At 46.1% G+C, this 19332-nt stretch overlaps 1 protein-coding gene across 1 annotated transcript in view; it reads left to right on the top strand.

The window, feature by feature from the left end:
* Nucleotides 1-19332, top strand: part of LOC144755713 (copine-6-like) — a 452209-nt gene that overhangs the window by 181007 nt on the left and 251870 nt on the right. Inside the window, exon 3 of the mRNA XM_078644899.1 lies at nt 2330-2487. Coding sequence (XP_078501025.1) covers nt 2335-2487 — 153 coding nt within the window. The 5' untranslated portion in view covers nt 2330-2334. The remainder of the gene's footprint in view (nt 1-2329; nt 2488-19332) is intronic.

The following is a 19332-nucleotide window of genomic DNA, read 5'->3' as shown; positions in this document are numbered from 1 at the left end:
AGTCCTGGACTTCTGCCAGGCAGCAACATGGGCATTTCTGCACATGTTAACAAAACACTACTGCCTGGACAGTCAAGTCTTTTGGGAGTCACGCTTTGCCCGTTATGTTTTGCCGGACTTTTTGGAGTCAAATTGTTTTGCAGACCAACCTTAGGGGAGATATTTCATGAGTATCTAGTCTAAGGTAGAAAAGTGCGGCTAGAAGTTGTTATCAGATGAAAAAGTCACAGATCTTTGGTAACGCCTTATCTGATAGAAACTCTGCTAGCCCAGATTCTTTAACGACTCACCCATTTTCCCTGCTCTGTAAATGGGCATGATTCTCCTCACAGGGCTCTAGTTTACCACGCTAGTTGTCAGTGTTCTCAACGTTCCTGGTGTGGAAATTTTCAAAAAGAAACTGACATCTGTGTGCCTATATATGCACCAGGCAGGTCACTTCTGGTGTGGATGATGCAGATGCCACGCCGAGCTGTACGACGCCGCCTACTGTTGCACAGGGTTACTGCTCACAAAAAATTTCTGGATCCAGTCTGAAGCCTGGGGATAATTCCAAGGTAAAGAATCTGCGGCCATATAGAGTCTCTACCACATAATGTATTACCGAAGGTAAGTGACTTGTTCTTTAGGATGGCGGAGGAGCGAGTGAAAGGAAAGGGTGTTCTGTAGCCTCCTTGTAGACACCTTTCCTGGTGCTGAGGACAGATGGCTATGCTCATCTGCTTTTATGTGAATGTTTACAAATTTTATATACACAAATGCAGTTTGTTTCTACTTTCTTCTATGGTTTGCAAATGCCCAGTGTATATGGTAGGATCCTTTTCCAAGAAAGGGGAGAGGAGTTAGCCTAACGGCTAAGGCGCTCGACCTCGGACCTGGGGATCTGGGTTGGAGTGTCGGTAACGACGCAAAAACCTCCTGTAATTCTGGGCAAATCACTTAATCTCCCCGTGCCTAAAAATGAAAGTCTGTGTCCTCATGTAAAAACGCAATTTGTGCTTTGTAAAGCGCTCTGATACCTGATTCGGTTCGGGTCTAGTTCGCGCTATATAAAACTCTACAAAAAAAAAAAAAAAAAAGATACAGCAAGGTGTATCATAATTTATTATTATTAGCGACTGATTAGTAAAAAAAATTGTATCAGTGAACTTTGCTTCCAGCCATATGCGTTGCAGAAGGATGCAAGCAGGAAAAGGTTACACAGCTTAATGTAACATCCCAATGGAATGGTTTTCGTTTGGTTGTGCTAAAGAACCAATGTGCCTGAACTAAACGTGGAATAATACTTGCACCACCACGTCGAATAACACTTGCACTTGAAGTGGAACTCTCTACAGGCCTATCAGGTTAGAACTCTACAATAAAATATCTTTCTTTCTACTTAATACCAATCTAATTTAAAAGCGGATACGACAACTCTGCGGGTTTTACCCTTTGTGCATCCCACAAGTTTCCGATTCAAGTTCCAGCGAGATAGCTAAGTAGATTTGCAGCATTTATTTCAGAGATGAGCCTGCCATTGCAAATACCAGCAGGAAAACTCATTGTGTTAATGGACCTCTGCAGAGATCTGTGTTTAACCTGCAGCCTACAGACACTTGTTTCAGTACGGTAGCCCATTTGCTAATGCATCTGCTTCAGAGATGCTTGTGTAACCTACACCTGAGCATAAATAACATACGATTTATATTTATTGAGACTTGTGTAGTCATTGTAGCATCAGTGCTGTACATAGTAACAAACATGACCTATGAACTATTTCAGTTGGAGTGTATACGTAGAGGGTGAAGTTTCTGCAGAATTTGAGCGAATATATGATGATACAACGAATTCCGTTGCAACGCATGCCTTTACCACGCATGCGTTACAACGGAATTCGTTTACCACGCATAAATTTAAGTACTTTTTCTTTGATGATGTGCAAGGTATAGAAAGAAAGTTGAATGGGTTCATGCACTTGCTGTTTAGAGTTGTGCATCATCTGTAGAGCTCAGGCCCCAATCCCTCTAAGACTGCTCAGTGGATTCATGCTTCTCCTGCAGAGATTGTGATACAGCACGCAAGTCTCAATTTCTAATTCCACCACATAGACAGATCAGCTCATTTGCTAGGGCTGCTTAATTTGGAGTTGACTGGTAACAGACAATCCTCCCTCCGACTTTTATGGGGAAGTGCTCCAGCCTCAGTTGGAGGAATGTCCTTCATGTAAGAACCGCCCACTGTAATCAAGCATAATGAAATGTACTTAGCACTGTAATTGCAATAGCCCAAAGTGTCGTGCATGAGAATGTAATTGACTGGCTTATATTTGCCCTCTTCTTTTTTGCAGGAAGGATGTCGGAAGGCCCAGAAATCCAGCCGGTGGCTTTGGGAGCCTCTCGGGTGGAGCTCCGGGTTTCTTGCAAAAATCTGCTGGACCGAGACACCTTGGCCAAGTCCAACCCCTGCGTGATCCTGAAGCTCTGCTCGGAGGGGAAGTGCAATGAGGTAAGGGAGGTCAACACACCCTCGAGCTTAGAGCCTCGAAACACTGACTCGGTCCTTCTTTCTAAGGCTGATCATTTGGAGGCCATTGCTTTGGTTAATTGTAGTGCTCGTTTACCGCACCTTTCACCTTAGGGGATTATGCAATTCATTGTTTTGCAGTACGTCCCATATATGCTCCGGAGATGTACAGATTCCGTTATTGTTACGCAGTACGTTCTATATATGCTCTATAGATGTACAAATTGCCTCTTGGTATTAACAGATAATTGCCAAAGGTGTTGTTAACTTGGTTAAATATGATGTCTACTATATACATGAAGAAGTACACTACTGTGCAAATGATGGATTATACTGTTTTTTCTAACTATGTCTTTGTAGGAATATATAAAGCGATACATAATGATTCTCAAGAAAATGTGCCATAATAAGGCCATATTTCAAACCATTAACAACCAAAAAGAAGATAAAACCTTGAAAGCCACCTGGGCCCTTTGGATGGGAGGTGGGGGGAGAGTAGGGAGGAAGGTAGACTCAGTAATCGCCCACCCCACCACAAGAATCAAAACATTTTACTGCTTTTGATATCTTGCATTCCGTTTTCCTTCATCCCACCTCTAACCATAGCAAAATATTCCTCTTTTTAATTTCCTTTCAGTGATCAAAGATAAGCTAAGAGGTTCAAACATATATAATGTGAATTGTTTATTACGATTTTTGCACTGTATAGACATATTATTTTGTCTTGTTCTCCGCTTTATAACGCGCACAATTGTTAAGTGTAACGCCTGAATATAAAAAGGCTGCATCATAATTGCATGAACATTTAGAGAATATGTGAAAACAGAGACGTTTGTTTTATGGGAATATCATATTGCAATATTTCCAACAAACTTGTATTTTTTGGCTAGCACATCATCATGACACAGCACAACACCCCAGCATTATTTCTTTTTTTATTTGTAATTCCTTTATTGTAATATTAGCATGGAGTTGGGAAGATTTCGTATACCTCCGTGGCACCAAGAGAGTCTTTCTAACCTGAGGAGGCTGTTATCCTTTCCTAGTGACAGATTTAAGGCAATCCACGCAGGCAAGATTGACTGAGGGCACCAATGTGGGTGGAGTTGAAGGGCAGAGTGGAGCATTGATGCTGGAATTAAACTGGGTAGGGGTTTGGGTGGCCTTGGTCCAACAATTGTGCATTTTACTGGTAAATTATTCCATTTGTTGTTTTACATGTTCAACTGGAATAGTGTGTTATGAAGTCTGATCCTTTGGCTGAGGACCACTATTAAAATTCCAGTTATTATCCAGAGCAAATACAATGGTCCTTTTAAATCAATGTAGATCATACAAGTGAGTTGTAGGATCTAGGACCTGTTCACTTTTAGCTGAGCCCCTGAGTTGTCTCTCTGTTATATACTATCTCCAGTTTGTTCACTGATGGATGCTGCATTGTGGATTTTCAGTATTCAGAGTTGTCTTTTTATGTCTGGGGTTCACCAAGACTTTTTGATTTTATTAAAATTATATTTATCATATACTTACATAAAGCGCCTTTCAGCCACCTCTCTTCATCCATTGGTCTGTTTATGTGTCATTCATATTTTGCTTTCGCCCACTACAACATACAGCATGGGGCAATGGGCTAGCCTACTTTAGCCACTGGCTGACTTCACTTTGAGTGATTGCATTTAGCCCTTTCAAAAATAAGCTTATCCACACGCAAGATAGTTCCCTTCAGTGGCAGTGTTTTTGTTTGTACTTTATTATTACTTTAGTGTTGACTTTGTTTGTAGAACCTGATGTGATAGCAAGACTCTTTCTACCACATGAGAGGACTGGGCACATTCCAGCTTTATCAGTTTGTGTCTCCTGCAATGCTGTTGTAAATTCCCTTTGTAGTGGCCTTTGTTTATCTGACAGTAGCTCACATAAACTCCGAATTCAAGCTAATGAGGGTGCTCTATATTTGCAATTATTAACACAAGGAGGTACCCCTGAAATGTATTACAGGGAGGGGTGTAATCACAAACAGAAAGAAATTTTGTATCCCTGTTGTATGGAAAGCGGATTTCATTCGTTAAATTTGTCGTAAATGGAAAAAATCTAACTTCAGTAGGGTCTAACTATCTATACCCGTGTAAATTCGGGAAATATAAGGCAAAGTGGACAACTACACCAATGACTTAATTTAAGTAAATATACCAGGAAAACAAAAATTATAAGAAAGGATCCAAAAATTTATTTGTACCTCCCAATTGGGTTACAATCTAAAAAACAATCAAACATAAATTAAAAAGGTTAAAAAACAACCACCATCGGTGGCATTACAATGACATTTCTAAGCAGTCAAAGTTAAAACAGTCGACGCGGCGTTTCGGTGCTTTTTGATTCTTGACACCTTCTTCAGGACATTAAAAACATTTGACTCCGTATCTACAAATTAGAAAAATATTATCAGTATTTTATGCAATGTTTACGTTAACCCACTTGCCTTACAAATACATTATTGATAACTTAAAACCTGGCCTATTATAGCATTTAGTAATAGCTCTTTTTTTAATACTACTGAAGTTTTGGACAGTTCAATTATAAGTGACTCACTGAGTGTTAAAATTTGGTAGATTGTCTCAATGACATAATGCTTCGATATACAGTTTATACAGTTTGCCGGTTCCCTTGTAGATTGGAACAATAAAGTGGGTCTCATACCTGTAATTTTAACAGAACTTCTTTAGAAGCGTTTCAAATGGCTTCAAAAAAACTGTTACGACTTTCTCAGGAGTTTCATATTTCCCTTGGTCTGTATAAATACAACAAATATAGGAGGGCTCAGTATCTGGGTTTATCTGCTCTCTCATATGTCTGCAACCATTATTGATAGTATGAAATTACCTCTGACCACAGAGCTAGAATCTTCTGTGCGCACGGAGGGGCCACCGTCAGTTGTGGAGGGGAAATAATTTTCCTAGATCTTTAGACCTGGGTGTAGAAAATAATTGGGGGGCACTACCAACCAGAATATAAGATCCTTAAGTATTGCCCGGCGGTGTCGCCTCTTGAACCCACAAAGAAGTTAAACTATTGAAGAGGCAGGCGCTGGAGACTGGAAGGCAGGAAACAAGGTTTTTATTCTCTCCGGAGGAGAACACAACGAAACGGACAGAAGGTATCGTTCTGAGGTGCTCTAACTGCATCCCTGAGGCCTGGCCTCTTATACACACGTTTATCTGTTTATTGCATGTAACACATTCTCGTCGATACTTTGATGTACGGAAAGACATCCTCAGAATCCCCCCCTTCCCAGCCCGTTCCCACGCAAGGTTACAGTGGAAGTCCCCGCCCCGTTCACAACAGGTGATGATCATCGCGCAGCTGGATATTCCGCAGATTCACGGAGTGTGTGGGGTTCGATCGGATCTCGTGGGATGGGGGCTTTGATCATCTCGGGGGTCCTTTGAGGAGGGAAGCTTTCTATTGTACGGGGAGGGGCAAGGGATTGGTATCGGCAGAGCTGGATGTCGGCCTGGGAACGGGGAAGACAAACGGGCACACGGGGAAAAGGGGTTTGCATCAAAGGGCCGGGGATCATAAATGGGAAGAAGGGAGGTGTTGCGCCGGGAACAAGACGAGGGCCTGGGGCAGAGCAGCGCCGAAGAGGGGTTTTATGATTCGCGGCAGGTGCAGGCAGGGGGGTTGTCAGCGAAGCTAGGAGGGAGAGAGAGACGCGCTGGCTCTCGGCGGGAGCAGGGAAGCCATGGTGTTCAAAATGGCGGCTGTTTTACGCGCACAAAAAGGTTAAGGAGAGCAAGAGGGCGCCGATAATGTTGACGGTCTCAGTCCAACTTTCAACAGTCCCCCCTTTTCAACATATCTAGCCACCTTGCTTTACTCAATGTCAATTTTCATCAAATTCCTAACTTCGGTATCATACAATGCTCTCATATGTTCGCTTCCAATGTCCACAGTTTTGGGAAAAATACAACTCGCACATAAAGAACACATAGGTGGCAAACATTGAATTCCTAAGCATAGGCCACATATTATAACTACGGGAATCAGGATAATGGTGAGCAGTCTCCAGCCCCAGCTTTTGACGGTGTCCCAGAACCAACCACCAAGCGACCATTCTTCTTGCTCTTGGTGAACTTCCGAAGAGAGTCTGTGAAGATGTTCGATGGCTTTGTACACTGAGGGTGAGTTGTCCGGTATGTATGTACAACAGCTGGACCCAATAATGCGGCATGCTCCTCCACGGTCCGCCAGAACCACATCTAGAACGAGGCGGTTCTGCAGAGCCACCAAACGGACCGCTTGGAGCTCGGCAGTGTTGTTGGCAAAGATGCCCGCTGTGATGTTCATGGTTGTCTCGACTGCCTGAGTCAAATGTCGGATGGCACGGCTGTTTGCCATCGGGCCCCAGAGGGGGACGAGTCCTTTCATAGCATCGAGGAACTGTGCCCCTGTTGAGTCGGCTTGTTCAATGTCTTTGGCTCGTTTTTGCCGGTGGTGATTCGCTGGGGCTACATAAGTAGGAGGAAGGATGAAGGAGATGTAGCAAGTGCCCCCCCAGCCTTTGGGGAGCCAGGTGTAGGCCTTCGTGCCGCAGATGAAATACATGTTTGGGGATGACACAAAGGAAGGTGGATCCGTGGAGTCCAAAGTTCTGGTAAAGCGGCAAGCGCTGCGACCCACCAGCTGTGTCCCAAGTCCTTCTACACACATGTGGCCTGTGACGTTGATGACCGTCAGGGCCACAGTCAGAGTGGCAGCCGTTCGTTTCCGCCGATAGGAGAAGGTGGATCTGGTTGGATTGTTGAACACCTGCATTTCGATTCGTTCTTTAGCCGGGATGTCCATTTGGTTCGAGTCGCTGGGGGTCAGCGGGCAGAAGTGTGTCTTTGTCTTGTTTCGCCCGGCCCCGTGAGAAGAATGTGCTGCAGTTCTGCTGGAGGTGGCATTGCCCGTATAGCTTTCTTGCAGGAGGATCAGCCAAGCAAGGCAGGAGCCGTGGACAGAGAAGGGTGAAGGGATGAATGGTATTGAATGTCCAGTGGCATGGGGTAGCAACCCACAGATCCAGCAGTTGGTGGTATTGGTGGCAAGATTGTGCTGGTGAAGTAGCTGCACGAAAGAGTTGTTCCAAAACTCCTTTCGCCTCTCTCTTAGTTGAGGAGAGAGCGAAATTAGATAATGTTCTTTCATGGTGGTAGGCTGAGCAGTGGTTAGGAATGTTTCGTGAGCAGGTGCGTGTTCTTCCATAATCCAGAGCGTAGTCATGAGGAGAAAACAGAGGAGGATTACGATGAAGAGTGCAATTGTCTTTGAGCTATGGAGTCTGTCTATTCTCGGGTTTCTGTAGTGGGTATTTCCTGCTGTCTCCGTCGGCTTCTTATTTGGCGCTTCCATCATCTTCTTATCTGGCGCTTCCATCATCTTCGTCTTCAAGGTGCTCGGTAGTGGGCAGGACCACAGACTTAGTTTTAGCTTCTCTCCAGGTAACCCTTGGTAGTTTGGGTCACCGTTCTGAGATCCTTTAACCTAGTCCGTGGCCTACTTAGCCGAAGCTCCCTCCTTTCGACGCAGGAAATACCCTTCTCGAGATGGCACAGTGGGGTCAGGATGTTTTGAAAGTTCAAGTGTCTCAGTATCAGGGTAGCAGTTCAACGATGGTCGGTCCTGGTTCAGGAGCTCTTCTTGGGTGTTGACGGTGTCTGTCGTGGCCAGGGCTGGAGAGACCTTTTTGCAGTGATGAGCGTGCAGCCAGTGTTTCTTCCCCTCCACTCGAAGTGCGGTCCGAGTGGTGATCAGCACTTGCCAGGGGCCCGTCCACCGGGGTTCCAAACTCTTTGATCGCTGAAAATTTCGGATCAGCACGAAGTCCCCCGGCTGGATGGCGTGACCCGGACCCCTGGAAGCATCGGGGATGGCCTGCTGCACCTGCTGATGAAGGACAGACAAAGTTTCAGTCAATTTGTACAGATAATCAGACATTAGGACATCCGGAACGTCATGAATGGAAGTTGGTTTTGGGGCAGACCAGACGCTCATGGGTCGACCGAAGACAACTTCATAAGGGGTTAAGTGATGTCGGGTGGGGGTAGAGCGCATCGATAGCAATGCCAATGGGAGGGCGTCTGGCCATTTCAGGCCCGTCGTAGCCACTATTTTGGCCAGTTTAAGCTTTAGTGTGGCATTGTGTCGTTCGACAAGCCCAGCAGATTGAGGGTGGAAGACTGCGTGGAATTTCTGTTTAATACCCAGCCCATTTAGGATGAGCTGGATAACTTTGGCTACAAAGTGGGGGCCATTATCACTCCATAAAACGCGACAGAGGCCATAACGGGGGAAAAACTCCTTTAACAGAACCTTTGCAGTGGCCATAGCGGTGTTGTCACGGGTTGGATATGCTTCCACCCACTTGCTAAATGCGCACACCACGACGAGTACATATTTCAGGCCTTGGCATCTGTCTAGCTGGATGTAGTCCATCTGCAGGACTTCAAATGGGTGGTTTGGGACCCCAAATCCCCCCCGGGGTACTACAGTTCCTTTCCCGGGGTTGTGTTGCAGGCATATTAAGCATTGTTGGACCAGGCGTTTGGCGGAATCTGGGATCTTGTCATTGTGCCAAACCCTGGAGACAAGTTCGATCATGGGGGCTGATCCTATGTGGGCAGGGGAGTGTGCCATGGTTAATATGGGAATCAAGTACGAATCAGGTAGCAACCATCTGTTCGTGTCCTTTGTCCGCCAGCAGCCTTCATCGTCTTTCAATCCCACCCGTGTCCATTCGGTCAATTCGTGTTGTGTGCTAGCCGTTTGTATGTCTCTAATTGTGTCCTTGGCGTCAGTCCAGTTTTCTGCTTGTGACCTGGTCACGTACATATGTGTTGTCGTTCTATTTTCAGCTGTCGTTCGGGCGGTGATGTCGGCTAGTGCATTTCCCTGTCCAATAATGTCTGTCACTTTCTTGTGTGCCTGGCATTTGATAACGGCAAGTTTGTTGGGGAGGAGGACAGCTTCGATTAAGGCGGAGACTAAATCCCCGTGCAAAATGGGTGTGCCGTGTGAGGTCAAGTATCCTCTCTCCCTCCAGAGGAGCCCAAAATGGTGAACCACCCCGAAGGCATACTGGCTGTCAGTGTAAATGTTCGCTGTGGTTCCTGTTGCCAGGATGCAGGCTCGCGTCAAAGCAATCAGTTCCGCTGCCTGGGCAGATCGCTGGGTGATGCGGGCTGTTTCTACTACAGTTCGAGCCGTGGTGACTGCATAGGCAGCGGAAGTGGTACCATCGGAGAGTTTGATGCAAGAACCGTCCACCCACAACTCCCCGTCGGGGTCAGGGAAAGCTGTGTCTCTGAGATCGACCCTACTCCTGGTCTGTTCGTCCGTAAGAGTCACGCAGTCATGTACGGGGTGCACATTGGGATCGTTCTCTGGCAAGGGTAACAGAGTTGCTGGGTTCAGTGTGGTGCATCTTTTCAGGGTGATATGGGGGGCAAGCAAGGTCAGTTCGTATCCAGTCAGTCGTGCACTCGTCAGATGTTGTGTCTTGGTTTGGTTCAGGAGGGTGTCGACTGCATGGGGTACCAGTACCGTGAGGGAATTCGAGAGTACAATCCCCTCACTCTGTCGGATAGAGACTGCAGCAGCAGCTACAGCTCGAAGGCAGGCAGGCAAGGCTCTGGCGACAGGGTCAAGAGTGGCAGAGAAGTAAGCGCACGGTCGTTGCTTAGGACCGATGGCCTGGGTCAGGACAGATAAAGCGCACCCCTCCCTTTCGTGAGTGTAAAGGGAGAAGGGCTTTCTGTAATCAGGGGTACCCAGGACAGGGGCCGAGCAAAGAGCATCTCGCAGTTCTGTGAAGGAAGTTTGACACTCAGGAGTCCAAGGGAGTGGGAAAGGGACGTCTTTGTTTAGCAGAGAAAGCAGTGGTTTTACAACGAGGCTGAAGTTTGGTAACCATTGTCGGCAGAAGGAGGTGAGGCCTAACAGGGAGCGAACCTGCTTCTGGGTTTTAGGGACAGGGGTATCTAGAATGGTTTGGATTCGATCAGGGGTGAGTTTTCTTCCATCTTTGGACAAAAGGTGGCCTAGGTAAGTGACCTGGGGTAGGCAGAATTGCAACTTCTTCTTGGAGACCTTGTGGCCATTTTCCGCAAGGAAGTGCAAGAGTTGAATGGTGGCGGTAACCGCTAGAGGGGTGGTGTCGGCTGCCAAAAGGATGTCATCGACATATTGTACCAACACCACCCCGTCGGGTAACTGGACTTGGTCTAGTTGTCTTTTGAGGGCCTGGCTGTAGATGCTAGGGCTTTCCGTGTAGCCTTGAGGCGCTCGGCAAAACCTATATGAGCGGGCTTTTAGGGTAAAGCCGAAGAGATATCGGCTGTCTGGGTGGATGGGGATGGAGAAGAATGCGTTCTTGAGGTCGATGACGGAAAAGGTGGTGGCAGTGGATGGAATCAAGGTCAGGATGGTGGTGATGTCTGAGACCACAGGGTACTGGGGTACCACCACTTTGTTGATCTCTCGGAGGTCGATGATGAAACGGTATGCTTTCTCATCTCCCTCTCCCTGCTTCTTGATAATGGGCAAGATAGGGCTGTTGCAAACGTTGCTAACCACTTCCTCTACCACACCTGCGTCTATCAGTGACTGGATAATCATTACCAATGCCTTCTCGCCCTCTGGCGATATCCGATATTGTGGGAGTTTTGGGAGTGTTGCGTCTGGTCGGACAGTAATGTGCACTGGGTCAATTAACATACGCCCTACGTCCGAATCCGCTTTGGCCCACAGATACGGAGGTAGAGTGTCAAGCAGGGACGCGTCAACGTCGGTGATGGAAAACATGTGTCGGGGGGAACAATGTCTAAGCAGAACGGGGTTGTCGTAAAGAAACACTCGAACTCCATCTTGAGAACACCTAATCGTCGCTCGGAAGTGTTTCAGTAAGTCAAGTCCCATAATGGCGTCAGGGCTATTGGAGGAAAGCAAGAACGTGGTGTCGGTGGTGTTGTTTTCTACGTCAAAGAGAATCGGGGCAGACAAAGGGTTGGTGGAGGGCGTTCCATCGAAACCTGTCGATGTTATGAGTGAGCCAGACAAGGGTGCCCTTGGAATCAGTCGTTTAGATAACGCACTACGTGTCGCGCCAGTGTCTACCAGAAATGGAGACTTGGTACCCAGGACCTTAGCAGTGACATAAGGGCCCTGCTGGTCAACATAGAGCTCGACTGGATCCCTCCCTCGCCCTTGGCTGTCCTATGCGAAGGTGTGAGTGTCGTCATAGTCAGATTGTTGATATTGGTTCTGCCTGGGTCGGTCGAACGTATTTGGTCTGTTTGATCTGTCATTAGTTGCGTCATTTGGGGGCCCTCGTTGTTGTCCCTTAGGTCTCGGTCCGTTTGCTACATCCCTGGGGTCTTTGTTTCTGATCATTTCCAGAAGAACTGGGCACTGGGATTTCCAATGGCCAGTCCCTTTGCAGAAAGCGCACTGGTCTTCTCTAAGGTCTGTGCGTCCACTGTAGGAAGTCAGAGTGCGGTCCTGGGGAAATGTAGTCTTAGGGACGTTTGTCTGGTAGTTTCCCCGGTATTGGTCTCGTCCTATAGTCACCCCTTGCAGTTTGGCAATCATCACCCTCTCTTTTAAGTCCTTCTTCTTTTTCTCTGTCGCCCTATCGTTTTCATTTTTCTGATGCTCATAATATTGGGCCATTTGGAGAATCGCTGTAGGTTTGGAGGCTGCCCAACTACTCTCGCTGGCCTGTAGTTTCTGGGAGATTTCCGATGATAGGCCCTTAACATAATTCTGGACAAACAGATGGTGTCCGGTTGCAGTGGTCATGTCCTGGCCGCTGTAATCGGAGAACACCGTTTCGAACCGGGAGAAGTATTCCGATACATCCTCCTGGGGTTTTTGGCGACAGGCTGTTACTATCGACCAGTCCACTTTCTTTTCTGGGATTAGGGTTTTTAATTTCTCTACGATTTTATCTGGGAGGTCTAGAATGGATTTCAACGGCTTTTGTCCTGGTCCCCGTTGTTTGTCCAGGTCATCGAGTTGTGACCAGGTATGTCCAAACAGCTCAAGGTGGTCGACTTTCCGGATTTGCTTCCACACATCAGCTGGTAGACATAACCCGAAGAACAAGTCGATGTCGGCCAGGGTCATGATCGTTGAACCCAGGGCTGTACCCAATTCAGTATAGAAGGCAGTGGGGTTTTTACGTAGGTCGGGTAGAGATTTCCGGAATGTCAGTATCTCTTGCCGGTCCCATGGCTGGTAGACCCAGTTGTATACTACCCTTCCCTTCGCATCTTGGTTGTTTGCATCATCGTGAGTCCCTGTACCCCGAGGAGGAACCCAGTAAGGGGCAGCCTCACGTATCGGCATCATGGTGTTAGATTGCTCGGTTGGTGGTTCGGTCACTACGGGGGCTGCGGATTTAGCTCCCGGCCTTTTTTCAGTGAGGTGGCGGAAAACCTCAAGCGTACGCGTAAGGAGGTCCGACACATCACACTCGCCCTCATCCCCGATATCGACCTTCCGGTACAGAGTCCTTAGGTTCTCGGGACCTTTGTCTCGATATCGGTCCTCGTATGCATTCAAGACATGATAACACAGTCGTACGGTAAAATGTCGTCTGTGACTCCCTGTATACGAGCTGAACATATCTGTGATGTACTCTTCATCATCCTTCCTTTCTACCAGTGTCCTTGCTATTTTGTCGATCCCCGCTCGCTCATCTTTGTCTAGTCTGTTTGTTCTTGCAGGGCCAGCCCCTCGAGTCTCATGGTCGTCTATCGTTGTTGTGGATGCGGGTTTTAATACAAGGGGTTCGGCTGGCACAGAGGCCATTGGGGCCGACGCTGTGGCGGTACCTTCGTTTGTACCTGGGGGTGGCGCGTGCTGCGCCACGGGTTGAGAAGGGGCATATGGAGGGGGCATGTAGATGATAGGAGGACCTAACAGCAGGTCCTCATTGGCTTGTCGTTTCGAGGGTAAATCAGGGTAGAGCATGGAGGGGGTTCTAACCGGACACTGGCTTGGCGTTTCCATTTCTAGTTTCTGTTTAGCTTTCTCTCTTTCCTTTATCTCTTTTTCTAGTTTCTGAGCAGCTAGGTGGGCTGCTTTTCGCAGCTCTTTTTCCAACCTACTCTCAGTTTTCTTTTTACGTTGTTCAGTTTCTTTTCGCCACATGCCGAAGCTGTCAAGCATAGTAGGTGTTGTCTTGTTTTTACCCAGGGCAGTTTCTAGCGTTTTTATTTTATCATCATCGAAGGATCCTATCAGGGGCCATTGACTTTCTTGACCCTTTTTTGTATATTTATGCCATAGTTTACTATAGGCTATAGTGGTCAATCCATGCTTCATGAACATGTCCTTATTAGGGGTGCCTTCCAGTGGGGCTGGATGGTCCATCTCTAATAGGCGGTCCGGGCTAAACAGGCTACTAATCAGTGGGGAGAAGACAGACATGACGGCTCGTAACGAGGGACTAAAAAGTCAGCACTGCCTATCTTATCACTAGGTGCAAAGACTGGACAGAATATTTCTATTCTACGTTGTTTGCAGGCAGTGAATACCTCATGGATCAAAAATAACAAAAGACCAATAAATAACAATGGGGAGAATGAGCAGGTCCGCAAAGATCTGCGTCACCTACCCTTTTCACTGTCTGCAAAAAGGGTGGTCTCTTCCCTGTTTGCAGACAGGGAATCTCCAGGAAACAATAGTTTTGCGAACAACAGTTCAGTTTCAAGTGATTATTGAGTGGGGGAGAAAAAATAAGCACGGCTGCTGCCCTACCTATCCTCCACTGCTTGCAAAGAGAGAGCCCGTTGTTTCTCCGTTTGCAGACAGTGAATCTCCAAATAAATAAAAAGAGCAATACTAGTATTTTTAAACAAACAAGCAATCAAGCAATTATTTCGTGACTTGTCGTGGTTACACGACCTTACCCGGACCGCATGGACAGTTTCCTGTCTTCCGAATCCAGCGCCCGATCGTCCTCTCTTCTTCGTTATCCTCGCGGCACTCCTGATGGTTCCCAGTCAGGACCGTAGATCACTCGAGAGAGGTCTGTTCGGAACCAGTGAAGTTCGGATGATCGGCTGTCAGACGAGGGTCTATCGGACAGACGCGTTCCCGATCGTTGCAGTCGTTCACTTTGTCGTCAGGACCTCTCCCACTGGATCCATGGGTCGCTGATGGGCCCCACGCTTGGGACGCCAATTGTAGAAAATAATTGGGGGGCACTACCAACCAGAATATAAGATCCTTAAGTATTGCCCGGCGGTGTCGCCTCTTGAACCCACAAAGAAGTTAAACTATTGAAGAGGCAGGCGCTGGAGACTGGAAGGCAGGAAACAAGGTTTTTATTCTCTCCGGAGGAGAACACAACGAAACGGACAGAAGGTATCGTTCTGAGGTGCTCTAACTGCATCCCTGAGGCCTGGCCTCTTATACACACGTTTATCTGTTTATTGCATGTAACACATTCTCGTCGATACTTTGATGTACGGAAAGACATCCTCAGAATCCCCCCCTTCCCAGCCCGTTCCCACGCAAGGTTACAGTGGAAGTCCCCGCCCCGTTCACAACAGGTGATGATCATCGCGCAGCTGGATATTCCGCAGATTGGAAACAGGCGCTTGTGAGACCCTTGCGAAAAAACAATTCTATCCCCTGGTCCGATTTGACAAACCTGAGACCCATCTCTCTTCTCCCTTTTATGGGGAAGCTCGCTGAGAGATACGTGAATCAGCATTTGTCAAAATTCATTGAACATACGGGTGGACTCGATCCCTCTCAGTCGGGCTTTAGGCCCAGGCACAGTACTGAGACCGCCTTGCTGTCCGTCGCTGACAATCTACAGATGCTACAGGACAAGGGGTATTCCGTTGTCCTGGTACTTTTAGATTTGTCAGCGGCGTTTGACACTGTGTCACATGACATCATGACCTCCAGACTAATTGACATCGGTCTGGAAGGCAAGGCCCTGGCCTGGCTAAGGAGCTTTTTCACCAAACGCACCCAGAGAGTCATCTTGGGACCATTCCAATCTGAGGTGGTGGCGATCTCGAAGGGGGTGCCACAGGGCTCTTGTTTGAGCCCTACATTATTTAACATCTATGTGGCACCCCTAGCTAACATCATGAGATCCCACGGGTTCATTCCAGTATCATACGCGGATGATACCCAACTCCTCTTCCCTTTTAAAACTATGACTCCTGAGGTGCGTGACTCCTTCGCCCGGGGGATGAAGGAGGTGGCACGCTGGATGGCAGCCAACTTCCTTCAGTGTAACGTCTCCAAAACCGAGGTTATGCTCTTCGGAGAGGCTAAACGCCTGTGGACTCCGGATTGGTGGCCTGAAGATCTTGGCCCCGTCCCTGAGCCCAAAATGGTGGTAAAAGACCTTGGAGTGAAACTGGATCATGAGCTTGCCCTAACACAACAAGCAAATCAAGTGGTAGGCTCATGTTTTCATGTTATTGGGATGCTCAGGAGAGTATTCCCTCTGTTACCGGATACCACCAGGAGAACGTTGGTCCAGTCACTGGTGTTAAGCAGGCTGGATTACTGCAATGGGTTGATGCTAGCTGCCAATGAGGGGATATTTGCCAGACTACAGGTTGTGCAGAACACTGCTGCGCGATTGGTTCTAAATGCCCAGCTTCGTACTCCCTCAAAACCGCTGCTGACCAAACTCCATTGGCTTACAGTGAAGCAGAGGGTGATGTTTAAAATCTGTTGTGTCATCCACAAATGCCTCATCGGGAAAGGTCCTGGTTACCTTACTGAAAAATTCATCCCTTATGTTCCATCTAGATCTTTGAGATCAGGAGATCAGGAACTGTTATGTGTTCCCAGGGCCTTGAAGGCAAGAAAAGGAGGCAGGGCCTTATCAGTAGCTGGCCCCAAGTTATGGAACCAACTCCCAAAGGAAATCAGAATATGTAGGGAACATTTCCCTTTCAGAAAAAAACTTAAAACTTTCCTCTTTAATTTCTAGCTGCCTAGGGTTCACTCAATAAATCAGGACTAGTTGGCTGTCTTCAGATGCTGCCTAAGGCGCGGAGATACTCCTTCGGGAGTCGATTCCCAGCGCCATACAAACATGCAAATAAAATAAATAAATTCACGGAGTGTGTGGGGTTCGATCGGATCTCGTGGGATGGGGGCTTTGATCATCTCGGGGGTCCTTTGAGGAGGGAAGCTTTCTATTGTACGGGGAGGGGCAAGGGATTGGTATCGGCAGAGCTGGATGTCGGCCTGGGAACGGGGAAGACAAACGGGCACACGGGGAAAAGGGGTTTGCATCAAAGGGCCGGGGATCATAAATGGGAAGAAGGGAGGTGTTGCGCCGGGAACAAGACGAGGGCCTGGGGCAGAGCAGCGCCGAAGAGGGGTTTTATGATTCGCGGCAGGTGCAGGCAGGGGGGTTGTCAGCGAAGCTAGGAGGGAGAGAGAGACGCGCTGGCTCTCGGCGGGAGCAGGGAAGCCATGGTGTTCAAAATGGCGGCTGTTTTACGCGCACAAAAAGGTTAAGGAGAGCAAGAGGGCGCCGATAATGTTGACGGTCTCAGTCCAACTTTCAACATGGGTGTATAAAGGTCATATTTATCTGCAGTGTTCTTTAGTAATGTTAAGAACTCACGACATACCTTTAATGATTTAACCACTACAATCTCATAGTATACTGACCTGGTTATATGTAGAGAGGTTCTTATTATGCTCTATGCTTTATTGGCATAATATACATTTTGATGATTCTTAAGATCTTTTCTTCATTGATGGAAGAAGAAATCTGTGAACAATATAGTAGTCTTTAGGTGGGAAACTAAACAGAGGTGCAAGTTCATACAAGCTTAATATGGGTGAAAGGACTAATCTGTTCACTTAGATGGAGTGGTATAGATTACAAAAAAAACCATTACCGTTTGTGACTTGAATTTAACAGTAATGGTTAACAGATATTTACTGCCTTTAACGTAAAATATTTGTTTATAAGTTGCACCCGGTTTACTCGTTACACAGAATATACTATCCGGCGAAATCCATGACTTTAATAATGCCAAGATTCGTGAAATTCTACAAACGGGCGGGGGTTTTAGCTACCATCTATCTCCCGCTTTTGCAGGTAATGCTCGGAATTCTAAAAAAACGGGGCGGGGGTTTTAACTCCCATCTATCTATCGCTTTTACAGGTATTGCTCACCTTGTGATAAAGTTGCGGCCTCCCTGCTCCTCCGTGCTCGCGTTTTCATGGGGATTCGAAGAGTGGCTTGAACTAATCATGGCTCTTGTTTATATGCTAACGCTTCCTCTTGTCCCCCGGAAGTAGTCCCCTAAGGATTTTGAAAATAGGGATTTGGACAGAGCTTGCTACTCCTTAAATTATTTTGGAGACTCGTATATGCTGTCTGGCATATTTCATACAGCATGTATATCTCTTTTATCTATTTAAAAAATAAATAACGGGCACTAACCCGGAAGTAGATCCCGACATCGTGAATTCAGGAAATGTTATTTATCTATAATTTGTGGCTTCTAATAAAAAGGGGGTTTAAGTATCTTTTTTATCAAATTCTACTTAGGTCATGATATGCTCAATACCGGTTATCTACATTGCTAGTTTTTTGCGAGTTATATTTACATCGGCCATCTTGGATTGGGCACAGTTCCAGAAGCTGGTAATCGAATACAGTTTGAACAAATACAACTGATACTGAATGTCCTTCAGTCATTTATACTTTGTAATTGCATTAACATTACACATTATTATGTGATCATGCCTCTATTCTTGTATCTTCTGTTTAGTTATACATATAAAAAATGATCAACCTGCTTGATAAGTAATAAAGATACACATCGCCATAAAGCCTACTTTCTAATCTATATGTAGATACTCATTACATCCTATTAGTAATAAACATTATTGTGCACAGATGTCAATTCGCTACTGCATATCACTACAAAGGTTTACAAATGAAGTGTGTGCACAGTTACACAATGTTCAGATTTAAGCATCGTTATACATTTGTGTTGGACTTATCATTTAAGTTGTTTAAATTAGCTATAAAAAACAGATACACAGAAACGATAATTAAAAAAAAACATAGCATCATATGGTCTACTCCAAACTGTGTCTCTAGGTGCACATATCGTGATGTTAATAATCAACATTGGTATGCAAATATATTGGTTCACTAATAAAATATTTTTGGTCTGTTTCTTTTCTGTACCTCAAAATAGAGAGTCCAAAAAGATGGAGGCCTTTATACCATTTTGCATTCATAATGCCTCAAAACATGGACAATACTTAGTCAAGGGAATAGGATATACAGTCCAGAGATTAGTAGCTTGGACCACTTTTACATTCATAAAATTAATCTCTCCCATTCCTCTCTGTTATTTAACCTGGTACGGAAGGTATTAAATAGAGACATATAGAATTGTTCTCTTCTCTTACGTTTATTGTCCATATTTCCACCTCTTGTATTGTGTGATATTACTTCAACAACACACACCATTTTAAATCATCTATTTTGTGGTTGTGTGTTAGCCAATGTTCTACTAATGGAGCAGATCTCTTTTTTGTTCTGATTGCTGATTTGTGTTCTGTTATTCTAGTTTTTATTTCCCTAGCCGTTTCTCCAATGTAAGCTTTGTTACACGGACACTTGATCATGTAGATCAAATTTTTTGTTCTACAGTTTACAAAGTTTCTTAACTTGTGTTCTACTCCATTGTACGATATTACATTGCCTTTGATAAGTGATGTGCAGTTTAAGCACATGTTACAAGTAAAATTACCAACTGGTA

Source organism: Lissotriton helveticus, chromosome 5_1, assembly GCF_964261635.1.
Source record: "Lissotriton helveticus chromosome 5_1, aLisHel1.1, whole genome shotgun sequence".
In the NCBI taxonomy this organism is placed as follows: domain Eukaryota; kingdom Metazoa; phylum Chordata; class Amphibia; order Caudata; family Salamandridae; genus Lissotriton; species Lissotriton helveticus.
The sequence above is the reverse complement of the archived record's forward strand: the minus strand, read 5'-3'. Positions and strand labels throughout refer to the sequence as shown.